This window comes from Anolis carolinensis, chromosome 3, assembly GCF_035594765.1.
Source record: "Anolis carolinensis isolate JA03-04 chromosome 3, rAnoCar3.1.pri, whole genome shotgun sequence".
NCBI classification, from domain to species: Eukaryota; Metazoa; Chordata; class Lepidosauria; order Squamata; family Dactyloidae; genus Anolis; species Anolis carolinensis.
Window position 1 is genome coordinate 48490988 of NC_085843.1, and position 20874 is coordinate 48511861.

Sequence of the window (20874 nt, forward strand, 5' to 3'; positions counted from 1 at the left end):
TGTGGAACTCCCTCCTTAGTGACATTAGATCATATTATTATTATTATTATTATTATTATTATTATTATTATTATTATTATTTCAGACATTTATATCCCATCCTTCTCACTCCCCACCCCCGGGGGGTGACTCAGGGCGGCCTCACAATCAGCAATCATTAGATGCCAAAAACATATTTAAAACAGTTAAGATGAAAACAAATTAAAACATTAATTAAAACCACCCCTCCCTCCTAGCCTTCAGAAGGAAAGTAAAAACCTGGCTCTGGGATCAGGCTTTTGGACAATAGCACCGTGCAATAATAGATTTGGAATATGTGCAATGACTACGGAATGATCTTAGACTGCAATTTCTGGATGGCATGATTTTAATATTGAAGTTAATGTTTTTAAATGCTTAATATATATTAATTTTAATTCACTTTATTTTAAGCTTATGTTTTGTATGTGTTTCAGGAATTGAATAATGGCCATATGTAAGCCACCTTGAGCCCCCTTTGGGGTAGAGAAATACAGGGTATAAATAGGGGAAATAAATAAATAAATAAATAAATAAATAAATATGACTCTGAAGACCAGGCCATGGAAATCTACTCAGTGATCTTGGGTGAATAACCAATTCTCAACTCCTGGCATTTCACTTGCATCTTCAGAGGATCCTCTGAAGATGCCAGCCATAGATGCAGGCAAAATATTAGGAGAAAATGCTACTAGAACATAGCTATACAGCCCAGAAAATACCAAATACCCCAACCCTGTAATAGTTTTGCCTTAGGGTCATAACAAGTCAGAAATGACTTGAAGGCACACAAGAGGAAGAACAACAACAACATCTTTTTGAGGTATTCAGGACATTTTAAGTTTTAAATACTTTACTGCACTGTTAATTATTAAGAACAATGTGTGTAAGTTTTTGCCACTGTTTCTATGAGTTGTCAGCAAGAAACGTGTAAGCCGAGTGACAAAGTGCTAGCTGAGTGCTGGAGCAAACATTGCAGCTTGTGCTTGAATACAAAGCTTGGATAATGAAAAAGACTATCCTCCATGGAAAACAGATTATGCATTCATGCCACTTTGTCTAGTGACAAGGAAGAATGGAACTTAGTGACAGAGCTACATGTTCCAAAGTTAAAGGCTGAGCTGCCTTCCGTTCCTTTTTTTGTCAGTTGCTCTCCTAAGAAGCCACTAATCATCTGAAATCATTAGTATATAATTACTTCCTCATGTCTTGTCAGAAACCATAGCTGATTTATGTTTAACAAAACATATGGAAGAACATTTAAAGCTGCCAAGCCATAGTTTCATGCAATGCTAAATATGCTTCCTTGTCTTAGTCCTACTAATGGTATTGGAACAAACACCACTTCTCGCTCTCTTTCTTTCTCTTTAAATCTTTTGTCAAAGCCCACCTTTTCTGTGACCCCTTCTGCTACTGCAACTAAATTGGCATGCATTTTATTACTGTAAATGCTCATTTCCTTGCTTACTCTGCCTTTGTTTTCCTTTCTCTGTTGCCTCATTGCACAAATTACAGATTGTAAACAGAATGAACCTATCTTTTATGGGCTGTAAAGAGCCATTCACATTGGGTTGGACCCTCTGACTAGTACTTGCAAGCTATTTTGGTGTGGTTTCACACAAATCTCTTTTTGTGTGAGAGCTTTGCAGACTCCAAATGAAAAGGGATTCATAGTACTTGTCAGGAGACAGAGCAAATTAGACCAGGCTCTTTGAAATGGAGGGTGACAGCTTTCCTTCTAGATTAAGCATGAATTCTGTATCAAATGCTGAAATTTCCCAACAGCTATGTACAGGTATCCCTTGAAAGAGTGAGCTCCAGTTTAGAAGGCTCCCTGTGAACTCTATGGACCTACCCACGTTTATGGGTTTATTCTCCTTCGGGATTCCTTATGGGAAATTCAAGTCCCAGCAAATTCAATGAGGCTACCCCTAAGTTTCCGGATCCAATTCAAAGTGCAGGTGACTACCTATAAAGCCCTATGCACTTTGGGTCCAACCTATCTTTGAGATCGCATCTCCTTCTATGAACTGGAGCGGGCATTGAGATCTGCTAGGGAGGCCCTTCTCTCAGTTCCACCAGTGTCTCAAATACGCTTGGTGGGGACGAGAGAGAGGGCCTTCTTGGTGGTGGCACCCCAGCTCTAGAATGCCCTCCCTAGAGAGATCAGGCTAGCCCCTTCACTTCAAGCCTTCCTTTCCAGCTTTAAAACAAGGCTTTTAAAGGAGGCCTTTGATCTTACATAGGTTTTTAAGGATTAGTCCAAGGACTTACTGTGGGCATCATGTCGGCACTGAGCTACGTCAATTGAATCAACTTGTTTTTATCCACAGCTATGACTGCATTTTATGAATTTTAATGTTTTACATTGTAATTATGTATGTGTGTTGTTGTAATTCTGTGGTTTTTATAATTTCAGATTTATGTATTATCTATGTGCGGCACTTTGCTGTATTTTGTTGGCTACCCTGAGTCCCTTTGGGGAGATGATGGCGGGGTAGAAAATATGTGTGTGTGTATGAAGAAAGGTACGAGGTTGATTTTAGTTCGCCAACTGTAATTAGGACCTTGATGACTTTTTTTGCAAGGTTTAAAATTTATGTTAACAATTTTGCATATATTAACAGTCCCAGGTTATCCCCCACCCCTTCCAGTGATAACTTTCAGTCAAAAGGACATAAGTGGAAAATACTTTATAGTTTTCTTGTATGATCAAATTGATTGCACTGATGAGCTTAATAGCAGCCACTGTTATTAACCTCATCATTTATTTATTCCTCATTTATTTATCTGAATATCTGTTTTCTGCAAACTGAATGACTGCTGAGTTATTTCCTACCTGTAACATACTGTCATTTCACACATCTGCTCCTTTTTCCACTGCAGATTTCTAAACAGAGGACATCAGAAGCTCAACTCACCAGGACATGAAGGCGGAGTTGCCAGGTAGAGAACTTATCGTCATGGAGTTCAACAGTGAAACAGGGCTTTGAACAAGCCCAGTTGAGGTCACGAATGTGACAGACCAATCTTATCTAAGATTGCTTTTTTAAAAATGCTTTGAAGGAAGTGATTTCTTTAAGCGAGATGATGCATTTCTGTCTCAGAAGTACTTGTATTATCAGAAACTAAGGATGGGAGCCAACATTTCACAATCTGTTTTTAGAACAAGATGCATCCACTCCCTCATTTGCCTACTTGCAGTTCCTCAGAGTTTTAGGTTTGTAAAGGTATGTGGAGGAGATTATCCCCCTCCCTGTTCTACAGAGCCAGTCCCATCAATAAAACAAATGACTTCAATTTAAAAACCCTTTCCTTGATCTCACACAAAGAAGTGTAGTGTGAACAATAGATGTGTGTTCTTGTATACCAGAACATTTCAGTTCTATGTGCTAAACCAGTGGTTCCCAACCTTTTTTCGACCAGGGACCACTTTGACCAGGAACCTCTCTCCAATATTTGTACCAAAAGGGTTACGAATCACCTTTTGGTCAACTTTAGATTCTGTTATTTGGGGTGCTAGAAAACTGAATTGGATAGACCACATCAGCTCTAGTTCCTGATACAGAACATATGCCATCCAGTAGTCACCATCTGTTCACCCACAGAAAACCATATTTCATAATCTAGAGCGGATGTGGTCTATCCAATGCATTTTCTGAATCAGCACCCCAAATAATCACAGGAACATGCCTAAAAATGAAGACACCAAGGCGATCCTGCTTCCAGGTTCCACATGGAACAGCTCTGCTCTGGAGGAGGGAGGAGAGAAGCACCAGCAGTCAGCAGGTTTGTTGTTGCGCCTTTTGTGGGTAACCAGCTTCTCCACTCCCAACATCCCCATTGTCTTGGAACTATAAGAGGATTTCAAGAGACCAGTCACTCTTGTTGCATTGGTGTAGTAACTGTCAGGACCCAGGCTACAGAGCACCAATAACCATGCGCAGAGGCCAGATTCTATCTAATATCTTTATTAAAGGAATATATAAAGTCAATAAAAACAAGTGAAGAATATAGTTCAGAAGTAGACCTTTCAGGAAAGGTCAAATATAGTCCAGGAAAACAATGTCCAATATGTGATATTAGAGTCCAAAGTTATAATCCAATAACCGAAACACACACTTGCCGAGCAAGTGTGGGGAAATGACAGGGTCCTTTAGTCCAATGGAGCTTGACAACAAGGCTGGAAACAAAACTAGATTCTTGGCAAACAAGACTTGATATGTGGCAACAAGAGGCAAGAAGCAAGAACGAGGTCCGTGGCGAGATCCGGGGACAAGGCAGGCTTGGAACTAGAACAAGGTCCGTGGCAAGGTCCTGGAAACAAGGAACTGGAGTAGCGTAGTCCACACACGATCTCACTCCTGAAGCTGACGAATTGACTCCGCAAGGATTTCCTTGCGGGTAAACACCTATATAGGATCTTGTTTTCCCGCCAAGGAACATTTTCCCTGGGGAACAAGAAGCGAAACCCATACTGTGTCCAGATGCATGACTCCTTAAGATTTCCCAAGGGAAACAGGCTTAATCAGCTAATTGTCTGGCAGCGATTCTGGCGCTTCGGCGATTCGCCTCCCTAGCGCCTCTATCTCGATTATAATTATCCCGGCGAGAGAACGGGGGAGATTTCTGCTCAAGGCTTGTTTGGCTGACTTCTTGTGGGCAAACATCTTGCAGGTGCAGGGGCTCCAATTCTGGCTGAAACGGTGGGAAACCCAAGTTTTCCTCTTCGTCTGCCACAATAATACTAGGAAGGGGACTACATGGCCCATGAGACATCACACTATCCCCCTCCTCAAGGCCCCTCTCCAAAATGGGCCCTCTTCCCGAGGTGCGGGGCCGCGGCTTGGCAGGGTAGGCCTGATGAAAGCGACGGACTAAATCGGGGGCATGGACTGTGGAAGCGTCTTCCCAAGAGCGTTCTTCGGGGCCAAAACCCACCCAGTCAATGAGATACTGAAGGCGGCGGCGGTGGAAGCGAGAATCCAAAATGTCCTGAACCTCGAATTCCTCCTCCCCATCCACCAAAACAGGAGTGGGGGCCGGCCGGTCTGCATCGGGGCGGACACCATCCGCCGGAAGGAGCAGGGAGTGATGAAACACTGGATGGATGCGCATAGAGCGCGGAAGTTGGAGTTTGAAAGTCACGGGGTTAAGTTGCGCCACCACTGGATAGGGACCAATGAAACGGGCATCTAGCTTCCGGCAGGGGCGGTGGGAGGGCAAAAAGCGAGTGGACAGCAGAACCCGATCTCCTACCTTGATTTCGGGGCCCGATTGGCGATGTCTGTCAGCGTGGCGTTTATAGTCCTCCTTGGCTTGGTCCAGTTGCTGGAGCAATAGTTGTTGCACCGCTGTGAGTTCCTGCAGCCAGTCCTCCGCTGCAGGGACTTCTGAGGTTTCAATGACAGGAGGAAAGAAACGTGGATGGAATCCGTAGTTTGCAAAGAACGGGGTTTCCTTGGTTGAAGCCTGGACACCGTTGTTGTAGGCAAACTCTGACAGAGGTAATAGGGAAGCCCAATTGTCCTGTTGATAGTTTACATAACAGCGAAGGTATTGTTCCAAAGTGGCATTGGTACGCTCCGTTTGCCCATTCGTTTGGGGATGGTGAGCTGAAGATAAACGAGAGTCTATGCCCAATAGTTTCTGTAGTGCCTTCCAGAATCGAGAGGTGAATTGAGATCCACGGTCAGTGACCAAACTCTTGGGCAATCCATGTAACCGGAAAATATGTTGAAGGAATAAATCTGCAGTCTGTTTGGCCGTGGGAAGGCCATCACAAGGAATGAAGTGGGCCAATTTGGTGAAAAGGTCCACCACCACTAGGATCGTGGTATATCCAAGGGAGGGTGGTAGGTCGGTGATAAAATCCGCAGAAATTATCTCCCATGGACGAGACGGAGTAGGAAGGAGATGCAGTAGCCCTGAGGGCTTCTCCCTTCTTGTCTTGGAACGCTGGCATACTGGGCAGGTATTGACATATTTTTCCACATCCTTGCGGATCTTGGGCCACCAGAAATCTCGTAGGATCAAATGCATGGTTTTAAATAGCCCAAAATGCCCTGCTGGCTTGCAGTCATGACATAGGTGAAGTGCCTTTTCTCTGCCTGGTCCTGGAGGGATATAGACATGATTTCTGTAGCATAGTAGCCCATCCTTAAGTGAGAAAGGGAAACGTAGTCCTTGGCGAATTTGATCTTGAGCCCAGGCATCCGCCTGTTGACTGGCTCTAATTTCTTGAGCACAAAGGGGTCCTGGAGTAGAGGGAGTCGGTTCAACTGCAGTGGATTTGGTGTTTCCCACTGTGAGCGTGGCAAAGTTTTCGGGCTGTAGCAATTGGGATTCGAAGGTCTCTCTGCGCCCTGCAGCATACTCTGGTTTCCGTGATAGAGCATCTGCTTGCTTGGTCTGAGCTGGGGTTACATAATGGATCTGGAAGTCAAAACGCTCAAAAAATAAAGCCCAGCGCTGCTGCCTCTGATTTAACTTGCGGGCAGTTCTTAGATGTTCCAAATTACGATGGTCAGTATGAACTTCAATGGGAAATTTGGCCCCTTCTAACCAATGTCTCCAATTTTCAAAGGCTGCCTTTATGGCCAAAAGTTCTTTCTCCCAAATAGTGTAATTTCTCTCTGGGGCTGTTAGTTGACGGGAGTAAAAGGCACAAGGATGAAGATGTTCTCCCACTGGTTGCATGAGTACAGCCCCAATTGCCACATCGGAGGCGTCAGCCTACACAACAAAAGGGGTTTTAGGATCAGGGTGCTGTAGAATTGGCTGGGACGTGAATAACTTCTTTAATTGCTGGAACCCTTTCTCTGCTTGCTCCGTCCAGCGGAAAGGCTGTTTTCCACGGATGCAGCTGGTGATTGGGTCAGACCAGCGGGCAAAGTCTGGAATGAACTTGCGGTAGTAGTTCGCGAACCCCAAGAAACGTTGCACTTCTTTCTTGTTGGTTGGCGCCCGCCATTCCAATACTGCTGAAACCTTTGCCGGGTCCATGGAGAGCCCTAGTGGCGAGACACGGTATCCCAGGAAATCTACCTCTTGTAGATCAAAAGCGCATTTTTCCAACTTGGCATATAGTCCATGATCCCGCAATCGTTGTAACACCATTCTGACGTGTTTCTCATGCTCCGATTGTGATCTAGAAAACACCAAAAAATCGTCCAAGTATATGATCAAGAACCGATCTAGATAATCCTGGAAAATATCATTGACAAAGTGCTGGAACATTGCGGGAGCTCCGGATAAACCGAAATTCATGACTAGGGACTCGAATAATCCGAATTTAGTCTGGAAGGCGGTTTTCCACTCGTCCCCCTCCCTGATGCGAACTAGATTGTAAGCCCCCCGAAGATCCAGCTTGGTGTAAACCTTGGCCCCTCAAAGCCGGTCTAATAGGTCCGAGATCAAAGGCAGGGGAGAGCGGTTCCGCTTCGTGATATTGTTCAATGCTCTATAGTCCACAACCAAGCGTAGGTCCCCTGACTTCTTTTTCACAAACATCACCGGGGAGGCAGCTGGGGATTGAGAGGGTCTGATGAATCCCTTGCGAAGATTTGACTCTATGAACTCCCTGAGAGCTTCTTGCTCTGGTTCCGTCAGGGAGTAGAGGTGTCCTCGCGGGATCGGGGCCCCCTCCACCAAGTCAATGGCACAGTCATATGGTCTATGTGGGGGTAGTTTCTCGGCTTCCTTTTCATTGAAAACATCCCAAAAGTCTGAATATTTCTTGGGTAAGGTGATGATGGGCTCAGCGTCTGTGGCATGGCAGACCTTGGCTACTAGACAATGGTTTTGGCAATATTTTGAAGCAAACTGTAGTTCTCTGTTGGTCCAGGAGATGTTTGGGTCGTGGAGCGTCAGCCATGGAATTCCCAAAATCACAGGGAAGTGAGGCACCTCGGTAACAAAGAAGGAAATCTCTTCCAGGTGTTCCCTTATCCACATCCTGGTGGGTTCAGTCCATTGACTTACTGGACCCGTCTTTAGAGGACGGCCATCGATAGCCTGCACCACCCGGGCGTTCTTGAAATCGTGATATTGTAATCCCAGAGAGTCAGCATACTCTCTATCGATGAAATTGTTTGTTGCTCCTGAGTCTATCATGGCATGGATCATGACGGGTCCTTTTTTCGCTGACCACAACGTGACCACTAGGAGAAATAGGACCCCGGTTTGCGGCTCTTGAGTGGGGTTCTTGACCGGGTTGGCGAGCCTCTCTACGCCCGGTCGCTGGCTTCCCCCGCCGGCTTTGCGCCAGCCGCCTCGGCCGTCTCCGTCTCCGCGGAGGATGCCGCTGCCAAGCGAGCGGCGGGCTTTCTCTTGGCTGGACATTCTCTGGCGAAGTGGCCCCCGTTCCCGCAGTACCAACAAAGGTTTAAACGTTGGCGGCGGGCCTTTTCGGCAACATCTAATCTGGGACGCACATTGCCCAACTGCATCGGCTCCTCCTCGCTTCCTCTGGGGTATGGGGCTGGTGGTGGGGGTCTCCACACTGGACGTGGCTGAATACTGGCGGGAGCGGGAGGTTTTACTCCTGCTCTTCCACTCTGGCCTCGGAGCCACTGTTTTTTGTTGGCAAGCAGGACTTCGGCCCGTAAACATTGGTCAATAAGTCTCTCAAGAGAGTTTGGAGGCTCCACCTTGGAGATTTCTTCCTGCATCTCGATGTTGAGACCCCCACGAAACTGTCCTCTGAGGGCTATATCGTTCCAACCGGTGTTTTGGGCCAGCACTCGGAACTCGGCTATGTACTGGGACAACGGCCTGTCCCCTTGGAAAAGGTGCCGGAGTTTGTGGCCGGCCGCCTCTACATTGTCCTCGATCCCCCATGTCGCCTTAAGGTGATTCAGGAAGTTTTGCGCGGAACTTAGGTGCATGGAGCCCGCATCAAATAGCGCCGTCGCCCAATTGGCCGCTGGCCCTTCTAGGAGACTGTAAATCCACGCCACCTTTACGTCTTCTTGGGGAAACTCGGCTTGACGAGCTTCTATGTACGCCTGGCATTGGCGACGGAAAACATGAACCTTGGAGGCTTCTCCAGAAAACTTGGTTGGTAGTGCTAGGGCAGGGAGACAGGCTCCGCGTTCCTTCAAGCCCCGTATTTCTCCCTCCTGCGTATGGAGTGTATCACGGATTCTGTCTAATTCATCCTTGGAAATGGTGTAGCTGAGTGGTTGGGCTTCCGCCCCGGTTCCTGTAGACATCCTGGCCTAAGGTTAATTGGTGCTTAGGGCGGCGGAGTCAAACTGTCAGGACCCAGGCTACAGAGCACCAATAACCATGCGCAGAGGCCAGATTCTATCTAATATCTCATAGAATCATAGAATCATAGAATAGTAGAGTTGGAAGAGACCACATGGGCCATCTAGTCCAACCCCCTGCTAAGAAGCAGGAAATCGCATTCAAAGCACCCCCGACAGATGGCCATCCAGCCTCTGCTTAAAAGCCTCCAAGGAAGGAGCCTCCACCACGGCCCTGGGGAGAGAGTTCCACTGTCGAACAGCTCTCTCAGTGAGGAAGTTCTTCCTGATGTTCAAGTGGAATCTCCTTTCCTGTAGTTTGAAGCCATTGTTCCATGTCCTAGTCTGCAGGGCAGCAGAAAACAAGCTTGCTCCCTCTTCCCTATGACTTCCCTTCACATATTTGTACATGGCTATCATGTCTCCTCTCAGCCTTCTCTTCTGCAGGCTAAACATGCCCAGCTCTTTAAGCCGCTCCTCATAGGGCTTGTTCTCCAGACCCTTAATCATTTTAGTCGCCCTCCTCTGGACGCTTTCCAGCTTGTCAACATCTCCCTTCAACTGTGGTGCCCAAAATTGGACACAGTATTCCAGGTGTGGTCTGACCAAGGCAGAATAGAGGGGGAGCATAACTTCCCTGGATCTAGACGCTATTCCCCTATTGATGCAGGCCAGAATCCCATTGGCTTTTTTAGCAGCTGCATCACATTGTTGGCTCATGTTTAACTTGTTGTCCACGAGGACTCCAAGGTCTTTTTCGCACACACTGCTGTCAAGCCAGGCGTCCCCCATTCTGTATCTTTGATTTCCATTTTTTCTGCCGAAGTGAAGTATCTTGCATTTGTCCCTGTTGAACTTCATTTTGTTAGTTTTGGCCCATCTCTCTAGTCTGTCAAGATCGTTTTGAATTCTGCTCCTGTCTTCTGGAGTGTTAGCTATCCCTCCCAGTTTTGTGTCGTCTGCAAACTTGATGATCGTGCCTTCTAACCCTTCGTCTAAGTCGTTAATAAAGATGTTGAACAGAACCGGGCCCAGGACGGAGCCCTGCGGCACTCCACTTATCACTTCTTTCCATGATGAAGACGACGCATTGGTGAGCACCCTTTGGGTTCGTTCGCTTAGCCAATTACAGATCCACCTAACCGTAGTTTTGTCTAGCCCACATTTTACTAGTTTGTTTGCCAGAAGGTCGTGGGGGACTTTGTCGAAGGCCTTACTGAAATCCAGGTACGCTACATCCACAGCATTCCCTGTATCGACCCAACTCGTAACTCTATCGAAAAAAGAGATCAGATTAGTCTGGCATGACTTGTTTTTGGTAAATCCGTGTTGACTATTAGCAATGACCGCATTTGTTTCTAAGTGTTCGCAGACCACTTCCTTAATGATCTTTTCCAGAATTTTGCCTGGTATTGATGTGAGGCTGACCGGACGGTAATTGTTTGGGTCGTTCTTTTTTCCCTTCTTGAAGATAGGGACCACATTCGCCCTCCTCCAATCTGCTGGGACTTCTCTCGTTCTCCAAGAACTCTCGAAGATAATTGCCAGTGGTTCTGAAATAACTTTATTAAAGGAATATATAAAGTCAATAAAAACAAGTGAAGAATATAGTTCAGAAGTAGACCTTTCAGGAAAGGTCAAATATAGTCCAGGAAAACAATGTCCAATATGTGATATTAGAGTCCAAAGTTATAATCCAATAACCGAAACACACACTTGCCGAGCAAGTGTGGGGAAATGACAGGGTCCTTTAGTCCAATGGAGCTTGACAACAAGGCTGGAAACAAAACTAGATTCTTGGCAAACAAGACTTGATATGTGGCAACAAGAGGCAAGAAGCAAGAAGGAGGTCCGTGGCGAGATCCGGGGACAAGGCAGGCTTGGAACTAGAACAAGGTCCGTGGCAAGGTCCTGGAAACAAGGAACTGGAGTAGCGTAGTCCACACACGATCTCACTCCTGAAGCTGACGAATTGACTCCGCAAGGATTTCCTTGCGGGTAAACACCTATATAGGATCTTGTTTTCCCGCCAAGGAACATTTTCCCTGGGGAACAAGAAGCGAAACCCATACTGTGTCCAGATGCATGACTCCTTAAGATTTCCCAAGGGAAACAGGCTTAATCAGCTAATTGTCTGGCAGCGATTCTGGCGCTTCGGCACTTCGCCTCCCTAGCGCCTCTATCTCGATTATAATTATCCCGGCGAGAGAACGGGGGAGATTTCTGCTCAAGGCTTGTTTGGCTGACTTCTTGTGGGCAAACATCTTGCAGGTGCAGGGGCTCCAATTCTGGCTGAAACGGTGGGAAACCCAAGTTTTCCTCTTCGTCTGCCACAATAATACTAGGAAGGGGACTACATGGCCCATGAGACATCACAGTAACGTTGAGACCGCGGACCATATTTAAATTCTTGTGGAATACTGGTGGTCCATGGGCCACATGTTAGAAACCACTGCTCTAAACCCAGGATGGGAATCCTATGGCAAGGAAATGGCCTTTTCACTCCCAGAGTCTTTAGACAAGTCCTAGTCCGTCACCGGAACCTGGAGAATTCTCTCTATCTTTTTTTTTAGGTTTCGTGGGGAAAAACTGCTATTTTTACTTTAGAAAGCCTCCAGGAATAGCAACTAGGCCTCTTGCACCTTGTTTTGTTTGCCCACAAAATAGAAAACCAAAGCTCAACTGGTTTAGATATTGGGAAATGTGCAAGCCATATTAGGCCATTGGATTTTCAGTGCTTGCCTTGCCCACATGCTCAGTAGAGTTACCCTATTCAATTCATAAAAGATTTGATGTTTAAGTCTAGGGATGCGTTTGGGACCTGTCCAACTCAGGTCTTCTTTCTCTGACACCAGAAAGTAAGAATTAATATAAGATTTAACAGAAGTTATTTCCCCATATTTTATCATCAGTGCTTGGAAAAATATAACTCAATAAGAAATAGAAAGCAAACATTAAATATTGATTTGATCTTTATTTTTCAGGGTGTCTGTTTTCTTTTGCACCGGCATTAGACGGATGCTCTCTATGCAAACACCATTCCAGCCACCAGCTATTCAAGGTAAAATGCATTCACTCCTCATCATGGACCTGAAATGCATTATAAAAGATAATAGCACAGTTGAAGCACAACAGAAATCATTATACTGCTTCTTATAGCAGCAGTCCTTTATACCCACTGAACCAGGGAAACTTATTTCTGACTAAATATTCATTGATCAAATAAACATATAGGTATTATATAAAATGAGTTTCTCACTCTGCTCCCTGATATCCATTTACTCTTAGTTTCCTAATATGTCCTCCCATTAAGAGAGGACTTACTGTCATGAAATTGGCATTGGTGCCTTGCACATATATTCTACTCAGCTACGATATCTATATCAGGTTTAAGGGTGTAGTAATCCAATTTGGTGAACTATAATATAGGGAATCAGGCTATAAAAAGACAATCTCAGCAAGTCAGTCCAAATATTTTGAGAGAAGGGAAAAAGCACCCCAATCCAAGGAAGTTTATTGCCTCAAGAAGAAGATCAATATAATCCCCAACCACCAACAACTCATTCAAGTTAAAATACCCAAAGGCAGCCAAGTTATTTTGGCATCTGAGGTAAAAAAAAATCCAAGAAGCATCCCATCTCCATCACAACAAATTAAATGAGCAACAATTTGTTGCTTTTCGTGATGCCCAGAATTTGCAGCCCAAGACACTACAGAAATGTGAGATTGCATACAAAGCGCTGGGCAGGAATAAGAGATTGCCAGGCTTCAAAAGATACTGCAGGAGAAATATGGCTGTGTAGAACGCAGAGGCTTAATAACAGGCAAGCATTGCAATGATAAAAGTTAGAGCATCTTCAACATTATTAAAAAGCACAGTGTATGTCTCTTCAAATATTAGCTGTTGGCAGGGCAGGCCATTTGGAATTAAGAACGTTTTTAATTATGAACAACCTTGGTTTCCAAAAAGTCTAGAGGCCTGGTATAGCAAGATATGTTAAGTAAACACACACACACACACATTTTATCTCTGTGGATTTCCTGAGCCCAATCTGAATGGTATTGTGGAATAGAAACTTGAAAGGTGAAATGAAGAACAAATTCCTCTGCTAGAACGAGGCTTTGGATGTTTAGTGTAGCTTTGGGGGGAAAAATATGTGTCACTTCATATGCTTCCAGAGGAAAAAAAAAGAAATTTTTATTTAATGAGCTATCTAGAGTCTAGCATTCTCTGGATTCCCTTTAGGATTAGAAACACGACACCTGTCAGTGCCAGTTGTCAGGCGTTAACATGAAAAACAGACTCTGTAAACTTCACATTCTACTTTCTGGGCTTCTCACAGTTGTGTGTGTGTGTGTCCACAGGATACTGGACTAGACTGATCTTTAACCTGTGGCAACAGGATTCTTCTTTCACAGTTGTGGTTCTGTAATATTTGCAAAACAGGAACAGGGGGAATAATATATTGTACACAGCTTCTTTGCGTTTTGAGTTGGCTAAGAATTGGCCGCCTCCAAGTTTCCAAAAATTGCTAGAATTTGTCACCTCCACTCTGCATTGAGAAATCAAACAGAGCTTTTATTACAGAGTTGTAAACTCACAAGGAGAAGCTGCAGAAGCTGCAGGCCCTCTCATCACCTGTGGAGGAAGTGGTTGTGTTTTTACTGCGCCTGCTATAGACATCCTGGGAAAGTAGGAGCTCTGCTGTTCCACACAGGCAGCAAGGCTTCATGCTTTCCCACTCCAGCATCCCCCCACAGAGTCCCCAGAATAGTGGCCATGACAACAGCATCATACGATTAAGCTCTGTGCCAGCAGAGTCCTCTTTCTTAGCCTCTACTGTTCTGTGGGAGCTTTCATTCGGGAGCTTTTATTAGTGAATACAATTTTTCTCAGTACCCATCATTAGAGGAAATAATGCTGATTAAAAAACCCCACAGAAAATATGAATAGTAGCTGCCAAAATAATTTAAATCAGCACCAACTAAAGATGTTAACTGCCAATTTTAAATGTGTTAGGGTGTAATCCACATCCTAAAAAATCTATTGTCAGCCCTTCCAGTCTCAAATTGAAATTTTATGAATTAATTAATTATAGTCCTTCCAAAGGCACAATTACAGGGGCATAAACATTTATCTTGGATAATTAATATGTAGTAGGCAAGCTTCAGTTAAGTTTAGCTTGGACTGAAATAACATAATGTTAATATGCTTTCGGTGTAGAACTTTTAAATCACACCGTCAAAAGGTTTCCTAGGGCCTACAATGTGTGTATAATTATAGAATCATAGAATATAGAGTTGGAAGAAACCACATGGGCCATCCAGGCCAACCTCCTGCTTATAACTCCCTTCAACCCTAGCTAATCCTGATCATCAACACACTAGAGCAGGAGTGTCAAATTCATTTTCATTGAGGGCTACATCAGCCTTATGATTGCCTTCAAAGGGCCGTTGAATCCATGGATGGAGAATCTGTGGATACAGAGGGCCAAGAATATACTTTTTTACATAGTGGTTGATGCTATTTAGATTTTACCCAGTTTGGATCCCCAGATGTTATTGAATGTGGACTGGGGATAATGGGAATTGCAGCCCAACAATATTTTTGGCTCTGAGGTTGGAGAAAAAGTTAAAGGACATTTTAAAGCCACACATTATATCTACAAGCCTTGTATCTAAATTCAAACCCCACTATTCTGACTAAACAGAACAAATTGAATCTTTCCGGATCACAACTGTATCACAACTCCGATCAGCTCTAGTCAAGATGTCTAATGATGAGGAATACAAGAGTTGTAGTCCAGCATGACATAGTGGGCCATATTTGCCCCGTGAGCCTTGAGTTTGTCACATGTGCACTAGAGCCTGGTGGTTCTCTGGCACCAGGGATGCAAAAAATGTTCTCGTTCTCATCCTTGACAAGAAAGAATGTTGTGACACATCAATTACTGAATTTCCAAATTCCAGAAGTTGTGGAGGTGGCTTTCAAATGTGGTTGTTTTCCTGCAAAAACATGGTTTTATGTGAACCATTCAATAATACATAAAAAGCACTGTAGAATTACTGCTGTTTGACACCACGTTAACTACCATTGTTCTTAATGCTATGGAATGATAGGACTGTAGTTTTCAAAGATCTTTAGCCTTCTCTGCTAAAGAGTGCTGGTGCTTCACCAAACCATAGCTCTCAGGATTCCACAGCATGGAGCCATGGTCGTTAAAGTGTGTCAAACTGCATTAATTCCACAGTGTAGATGCACCCTCAGAGGCAGGTCTTTAGAAGCATGTCTGTCTACCTCTCCTGGCTTTTTCATGGGTTCTAACCAAAACTCCACTAACAAATTCATCTAATTAAGAATGACATACCTTTTTCATGCCTATGTCTCTTGACTTGGTCCTCAGCTTATTGACCTGGGATTCTGCTATTTCTGCTCTTTCTTCAGCATCATCCAACTCATGCTGTTGTTTCCTGTACTTTGTAAGGTATTGGTTTGCTTGAGCTTCCTGTTAGGGGCAAGAAAGGAACAAAGAGACAAGAAAAAAATCATCACCTTAATCTAGCAAGTAGTTGTCTTTTGCAACATGAAGCAGGCCACTGATAACTGGCCTAGGTATCCCCTTTCCACCATTTGTTCCTTTTTATATATGTTGACCACATCCCCCATCATACCCAACAAAGATAACCAATAGGCTACAAAAACTCCAGATACTGTAAGGAAGAAAAAAAGAAATGATCTTAATACAGAAAACTCTCAAATGTCGTTATTGCAAGTCTCCCAATGAATAACTAAGGGATAATAAACAAATCAAGTGGCATTAGTTGCCAAATCTGGAACCGGGGGCCCTTTGATATACAACTACAGTGCTGTGGTTCCACTTTATGGAACTTATGGAATCCTGGGATTTGTAGTTTCGTGAGGCAATAAAGTTCTCTAGCTGGGAATACTAAATACCTCTCTATAAAATGCAAACCACAGGATTCCATAGTATGTTGATATGGCAGTTTATGTGGCATTGTGGTGCTATAATTTTGTATTGTGAAGAGAACCCACAGTGTAGGGATGGTGGGATGAGGAAAAGATCTACATAAAATCATACCAACTTCAGACTGAGGGATTCAAGTGAAGTAACTCACAGAAACACAAACCTCCTCATTAGTAGAAACTCATTAGTGAACATTCCTTTAGTTACCACTCGCATCAGTCAACACTGATGGGAAGTAGGTTGGAACAGGGGCTGGGTGTATTGTAGGAAAAGGAAGTTTCCTATTTTTCCTTACGACCTAAGCAAGAATTATAGACATTTTAATGTGTGCTCATACTTGCCCTAGCAGCATGTAAGCATAAGTCTGTCTCACCCTTTGAGAGCCCTCATTTTAGAAGGAACCCCCGCCCCCACCGCAAATTGCCTTCTACAACTTGTGCCTGTACTACAGCTTTTCAATTAAATTAAAGCAGAAACAGACGTTGTTTCTGATCTTTAGTGCATTAAGTCAGATCTATCTATGATATTTACTGAGGCAAAAGCAGAACACAAAATGAAATGTTTTACGACAGAGTGGCATCATTTGTCATGCAGTTGAATGCTAAGACAAATGATTTTGTGCCAACGTATAATTCATTTTCTGTTCCGTGGCATAATGAAACTGTATTTAGCTTTGTGATGGTAAGCAATATATTTTGAGACTCATTCCCTTTTACATTCAGGTGTGAGTTCCAGGTGTAATTCACAAGCATAATTATAAAATTATATTTTTTGAACAAGCTGGTATGGCCGATAAGAAATATTCTTTTTGTATGATGTATGTGTGCAGACACAATATACAGTATTAGGGAGAGACTACCCCATGGGCAAGGGAGTTTTCTCAGTTTCAGAAACTGTCACAGGCAGTGCTACTTAAGAGGTGGTCTATAGACTCATGCTGGTCCATGAACCATTACCAATCAGTCCTTCAGAGTGTTCAGAAAAGAAAGAAAAATTATGGCCAAACGTGGTTCTATTTCTTGATACATAGAAAAAATTACTGCTAGCCTCACATGTCACAGAAGAATAACTAAAATGGTAAAGGAGGTGGAAACCATGGCAAGAGTCTTAGAGAGTTGGGTATGTTTAGCCTGGAGAAGAGAAAGTTAAGAGGTGACATGATAGCCATGTTAATATTAGAAAGGATGTCATGTGGAAGATGAAGCAAACTTGTTTTTTGTTGTTCCCATGACTAAGGGCCCACCTACATGGCCAGTTCAATATGACAGTACTCCAGACTGGTCCTGGGGCAGCTACACTGTCCCCTTCTGTCTTGTTGCAGCAGAAGTGAAGAAGAATCCAAACCTGTTTCGACCCCTGTACCTGTGTTGTAAGGAGCTCCAAGGTGCTCTTGGTTGTCCCTGTGGATGCCTTTACCAATGTAAGCAAAAGAACCCATGTGACTTAGAGAGGGCAGGGGAGGAGGAGATCAATCCCCCTCATCTCCCTGAGTCATGTGAGTGCCTCTGCTTACATTAGGTAAGGCACCTAGGAATGAACAGGAACAATTGGGAGCTCCATGCCCAACATTATGACAATGGCAGCACGACACAGGTAAGTGCCACACAACACAGAATGGGTGTACTGACTCATGTTCGGTCTATTCCGAACCAGAATCAGCTCAATTGTTTACACTACCTTGAAATCTGGGGAAGCTTGGGAACATTCTCCAACTTTCCCTAACATTAAGTGTGCCCTGCATTAGGGGCTAGATGGCTCTGTGCATCATATAAATGTCACAGAGCCAATACTTGCCCGCCTTAGGTTATAGTGTCCATGTAGATGTGCCCTAAAACATGGAGCAACAGATCCAAACTAATGGAAACGAGATTCCACCTAAATATTAGGAAAAATGTCCTGATGGCAAGAGTTATTCAACAATGGACTACACTTTATGATGGAGTCTCCTTCTCAGGAAGTTTTGAAACAGAGGCCGATGACCATTTGTCAGCAGTGTTGTGATTGTGTGTCCTGCATGACAGCAATTGGACTGGATGGCCCTGTGGTCCTTTTTAACTCTTTTTCTGTGATTCAGTCAGATAGTTTAAGACGCACTAATAGCAAGGATTTTATATGCACTCTAAAAACTGTCTCCTGTTCTCTTGGAGATGAGAAAATGTGCATATTGAAAAAGAAAGACACATTACTGGAAACATTTCCAGACTCCCCGCTTGGCACAAGGAATGTAAGAATTCATAAGAATCCAACTGTCACTAAAGTTGATGCCAAACTGCATGCCTTCTTAGAAGTGTGGATTGGCCTTGTGAGTGTTTATTATTTCAACTGTAAACAGCAGCTGTGGATGGGACTGAGATGATTCAGAACTGTGGCATGGGTGAAGTCCTTTTTTCTTAACCCTTGCATCCCACACCACAGTTCTGATGAAAAACCTCCAAATCGAAGCTTAGCATCAATAACAATTCTTTTAAACTGCAATGCAAATAGCAGTTTTAAAGGGGTGATTTTTTTAATCCCTCCTCACTGTGGTTCTGAACTCTTTTATGTATAACTTTAAAAATAATCAAGCAAACCCACTATGAATTTAATGCATGTTTGTGTGAATCCTTTTTCTTATTTTAAAGAATGAAAGGGATATACTTAAAAATATTAAAAATCTTGTTGTCTTCAAAGAGAGGGCTTTTAAGAATGTGCTGTACTGTTTTACATATTCTGGTTTAAACTACCTTTTAATATTTTATATCATATGCTTGAACATTTGGGTAATTTAATTATATTTTAATATTGGGGTGTTGTTGTTTTTTGCATGCTTTAACCATATTGTATGTGTTTTATTTTGTAAGCTACCTTGAGTCCCCATCTTGGGAGAAATGATGAGTATTAATATGATTATGACACTTGCAGTCTAAGTTCTAATACTTTCTTTAAAACAGTTGTTCCCAACCTTTAGGCCTCCAAGTGTTTTGGACTTCAGCTCCCACACTTCCTAACAGCTGGTAAGTTGGCTGGTATTTCTGGGAGTTGAAGTACAAAACACCTGGAGGCCCAAAGGTTGGGAATCACTCCCTTAAAACAAAGCAAATCATTTATTTTATTTATTTATTTCCAGAATTTATACCCCGCCCTTCTCACCCGGGGGGACTCAGGGCGGCTTACAACAGTTGGCAACATTTAATGCCAAGAACATAATAATAAAACAAAAACAGTACATATAATCAATTAAAACTATAAAAATACATCATTAAAATACATTATAAAAATTAATCATATCAGAATGTTGTCTTCTTTTCATAATTTGAAGGAGATGCTTTCATCTTAGTTATTCCCACCAGAGTTTAAGTTAATTCTTCCTTCATTCTCAGGTTTTTTAACTGTAACTTCTACAGACTTTTACTATGCTGGGCGGAACAGATGGAAAACGCAGACCAAAATATCTGGTGGGCCAAAGACCTCCATATCTTCATTACACGACAACTTACAGCTTCTTCAGCTTGGTGCTTATAGCTTTTCACTTTCAGCTGCAGTTTATCAGTCAGCTCCTGCATTCTTACCAGGTTCTTCTTGTCTTCCTCTGCCTTTAAAGTATCAAAGGAATAAAAAATAAATTTGTGGGAGACATCCAGTAATTATATATTAGGACGGGCAAATGACTGATTTTAGTATGGGAAATGGAGTGCTTCATGGGAAATGTAGAATTTTGAAACTCTTGGAAAAATCATCATCGTGATCTTTGCAACCATTATTTTTTCTATGGAACTTGGGTTGGCCTATGCAGGAATACTCTGTCTTGTCCCACAATCACCAGTGAACACCAGAAAGGCAAGGGGAAAAGTCAAAAATGGTAAAAAGCCTACAGTTAACACGATCAGTAGTGTTTTCCTTCCTTATATAATTAAACAGGTAATGGATTGCATTGCTCTGCTGCTAAGCAACCACCTAACCAGCTCATAGTGGAGATGGGAATAGCTCTATGGAGACTGATATCCATAGACAGAACCATTTAAGGGACTCAACCATTAAATATAGATTTCAGGCTTAACCTGGAAAGAATGTAGGGACTTATCATCCCAATAGACTTGGGCTCCTAATATTTGTTTTGTTTCCTGACAAGTTAGTATGGATGCTGTTTGGTTTTGACTCTCTGAAGCAAGAGCAAAAGAGCTAACAAGGATCACTCAGATAAATGCTCAACATATCTCTGTGTAATAGTCTTCATGTAGCAGCTCCTGAGCTAAATTATCCATTGCGTATGAAAGCTTACAGTGGTAACTACTGAGGTTTGGTTCCCTGGTGATCTACAATGATGTAATAAAATTGTGTCACTTATATAAAATGGCAAAATTAAGATTTTTTGTAATTTTTAAAAATTATTTTCAAGTAATGGGAGGTTGAATCTGTGGATACAGAATCTGTGGATAAGGTGGACTGTCTGTACAGATACAGCAATCGGCACGTTATATTCTGGGAGCAATGAAGACAACAAAAATGGCTGATTTTGCTACTGCTCCAAGGCTGCACTGAAAGCTTCATGCTTGGCTTCCTATCTGCAAACTTACATTCTCATTTTCTTCCTTCCATGCTTCCTGGCATGACTGAGGGGCTCAGAAGGAGGGAGAGACAGA

The 20874-nt window shown here is 43.2% G+C and overlaps 1 protein-coding gene across 2 annotated transcripts in view; it reads right to left on the reverse strand.

The window, feature by feature from the left end:
* Positions 1-12223: 12223 nt before the first annotated feature.
* Positions 12224-20874, reverse strand: part of myh15 (myosin heavy chain 15) — a 149645-nt gene continuing 140994 nt past the window's right edge. For both annotated transcript variants that reach the window (XM_062974863.1, XM_062974864.1), the window contains 3 exons: positions 19732-19827; positions 15638-15775; positions 12224-12359 (listed from right to left, as the gene is read on the reverse strand). In XM_062974863.1, the coding sequence (XP_062830933.1) occupies positions 12342-12359; positions 15638-15775; positions 19732-19827 (252 nt within the window). In that variant the 3' untranslated portion in view covers positions 12224-12341. The remainder of the gene's footprint in view (positions 12360-15637; positions 15776-19731; positions 19828-20874) is intronic.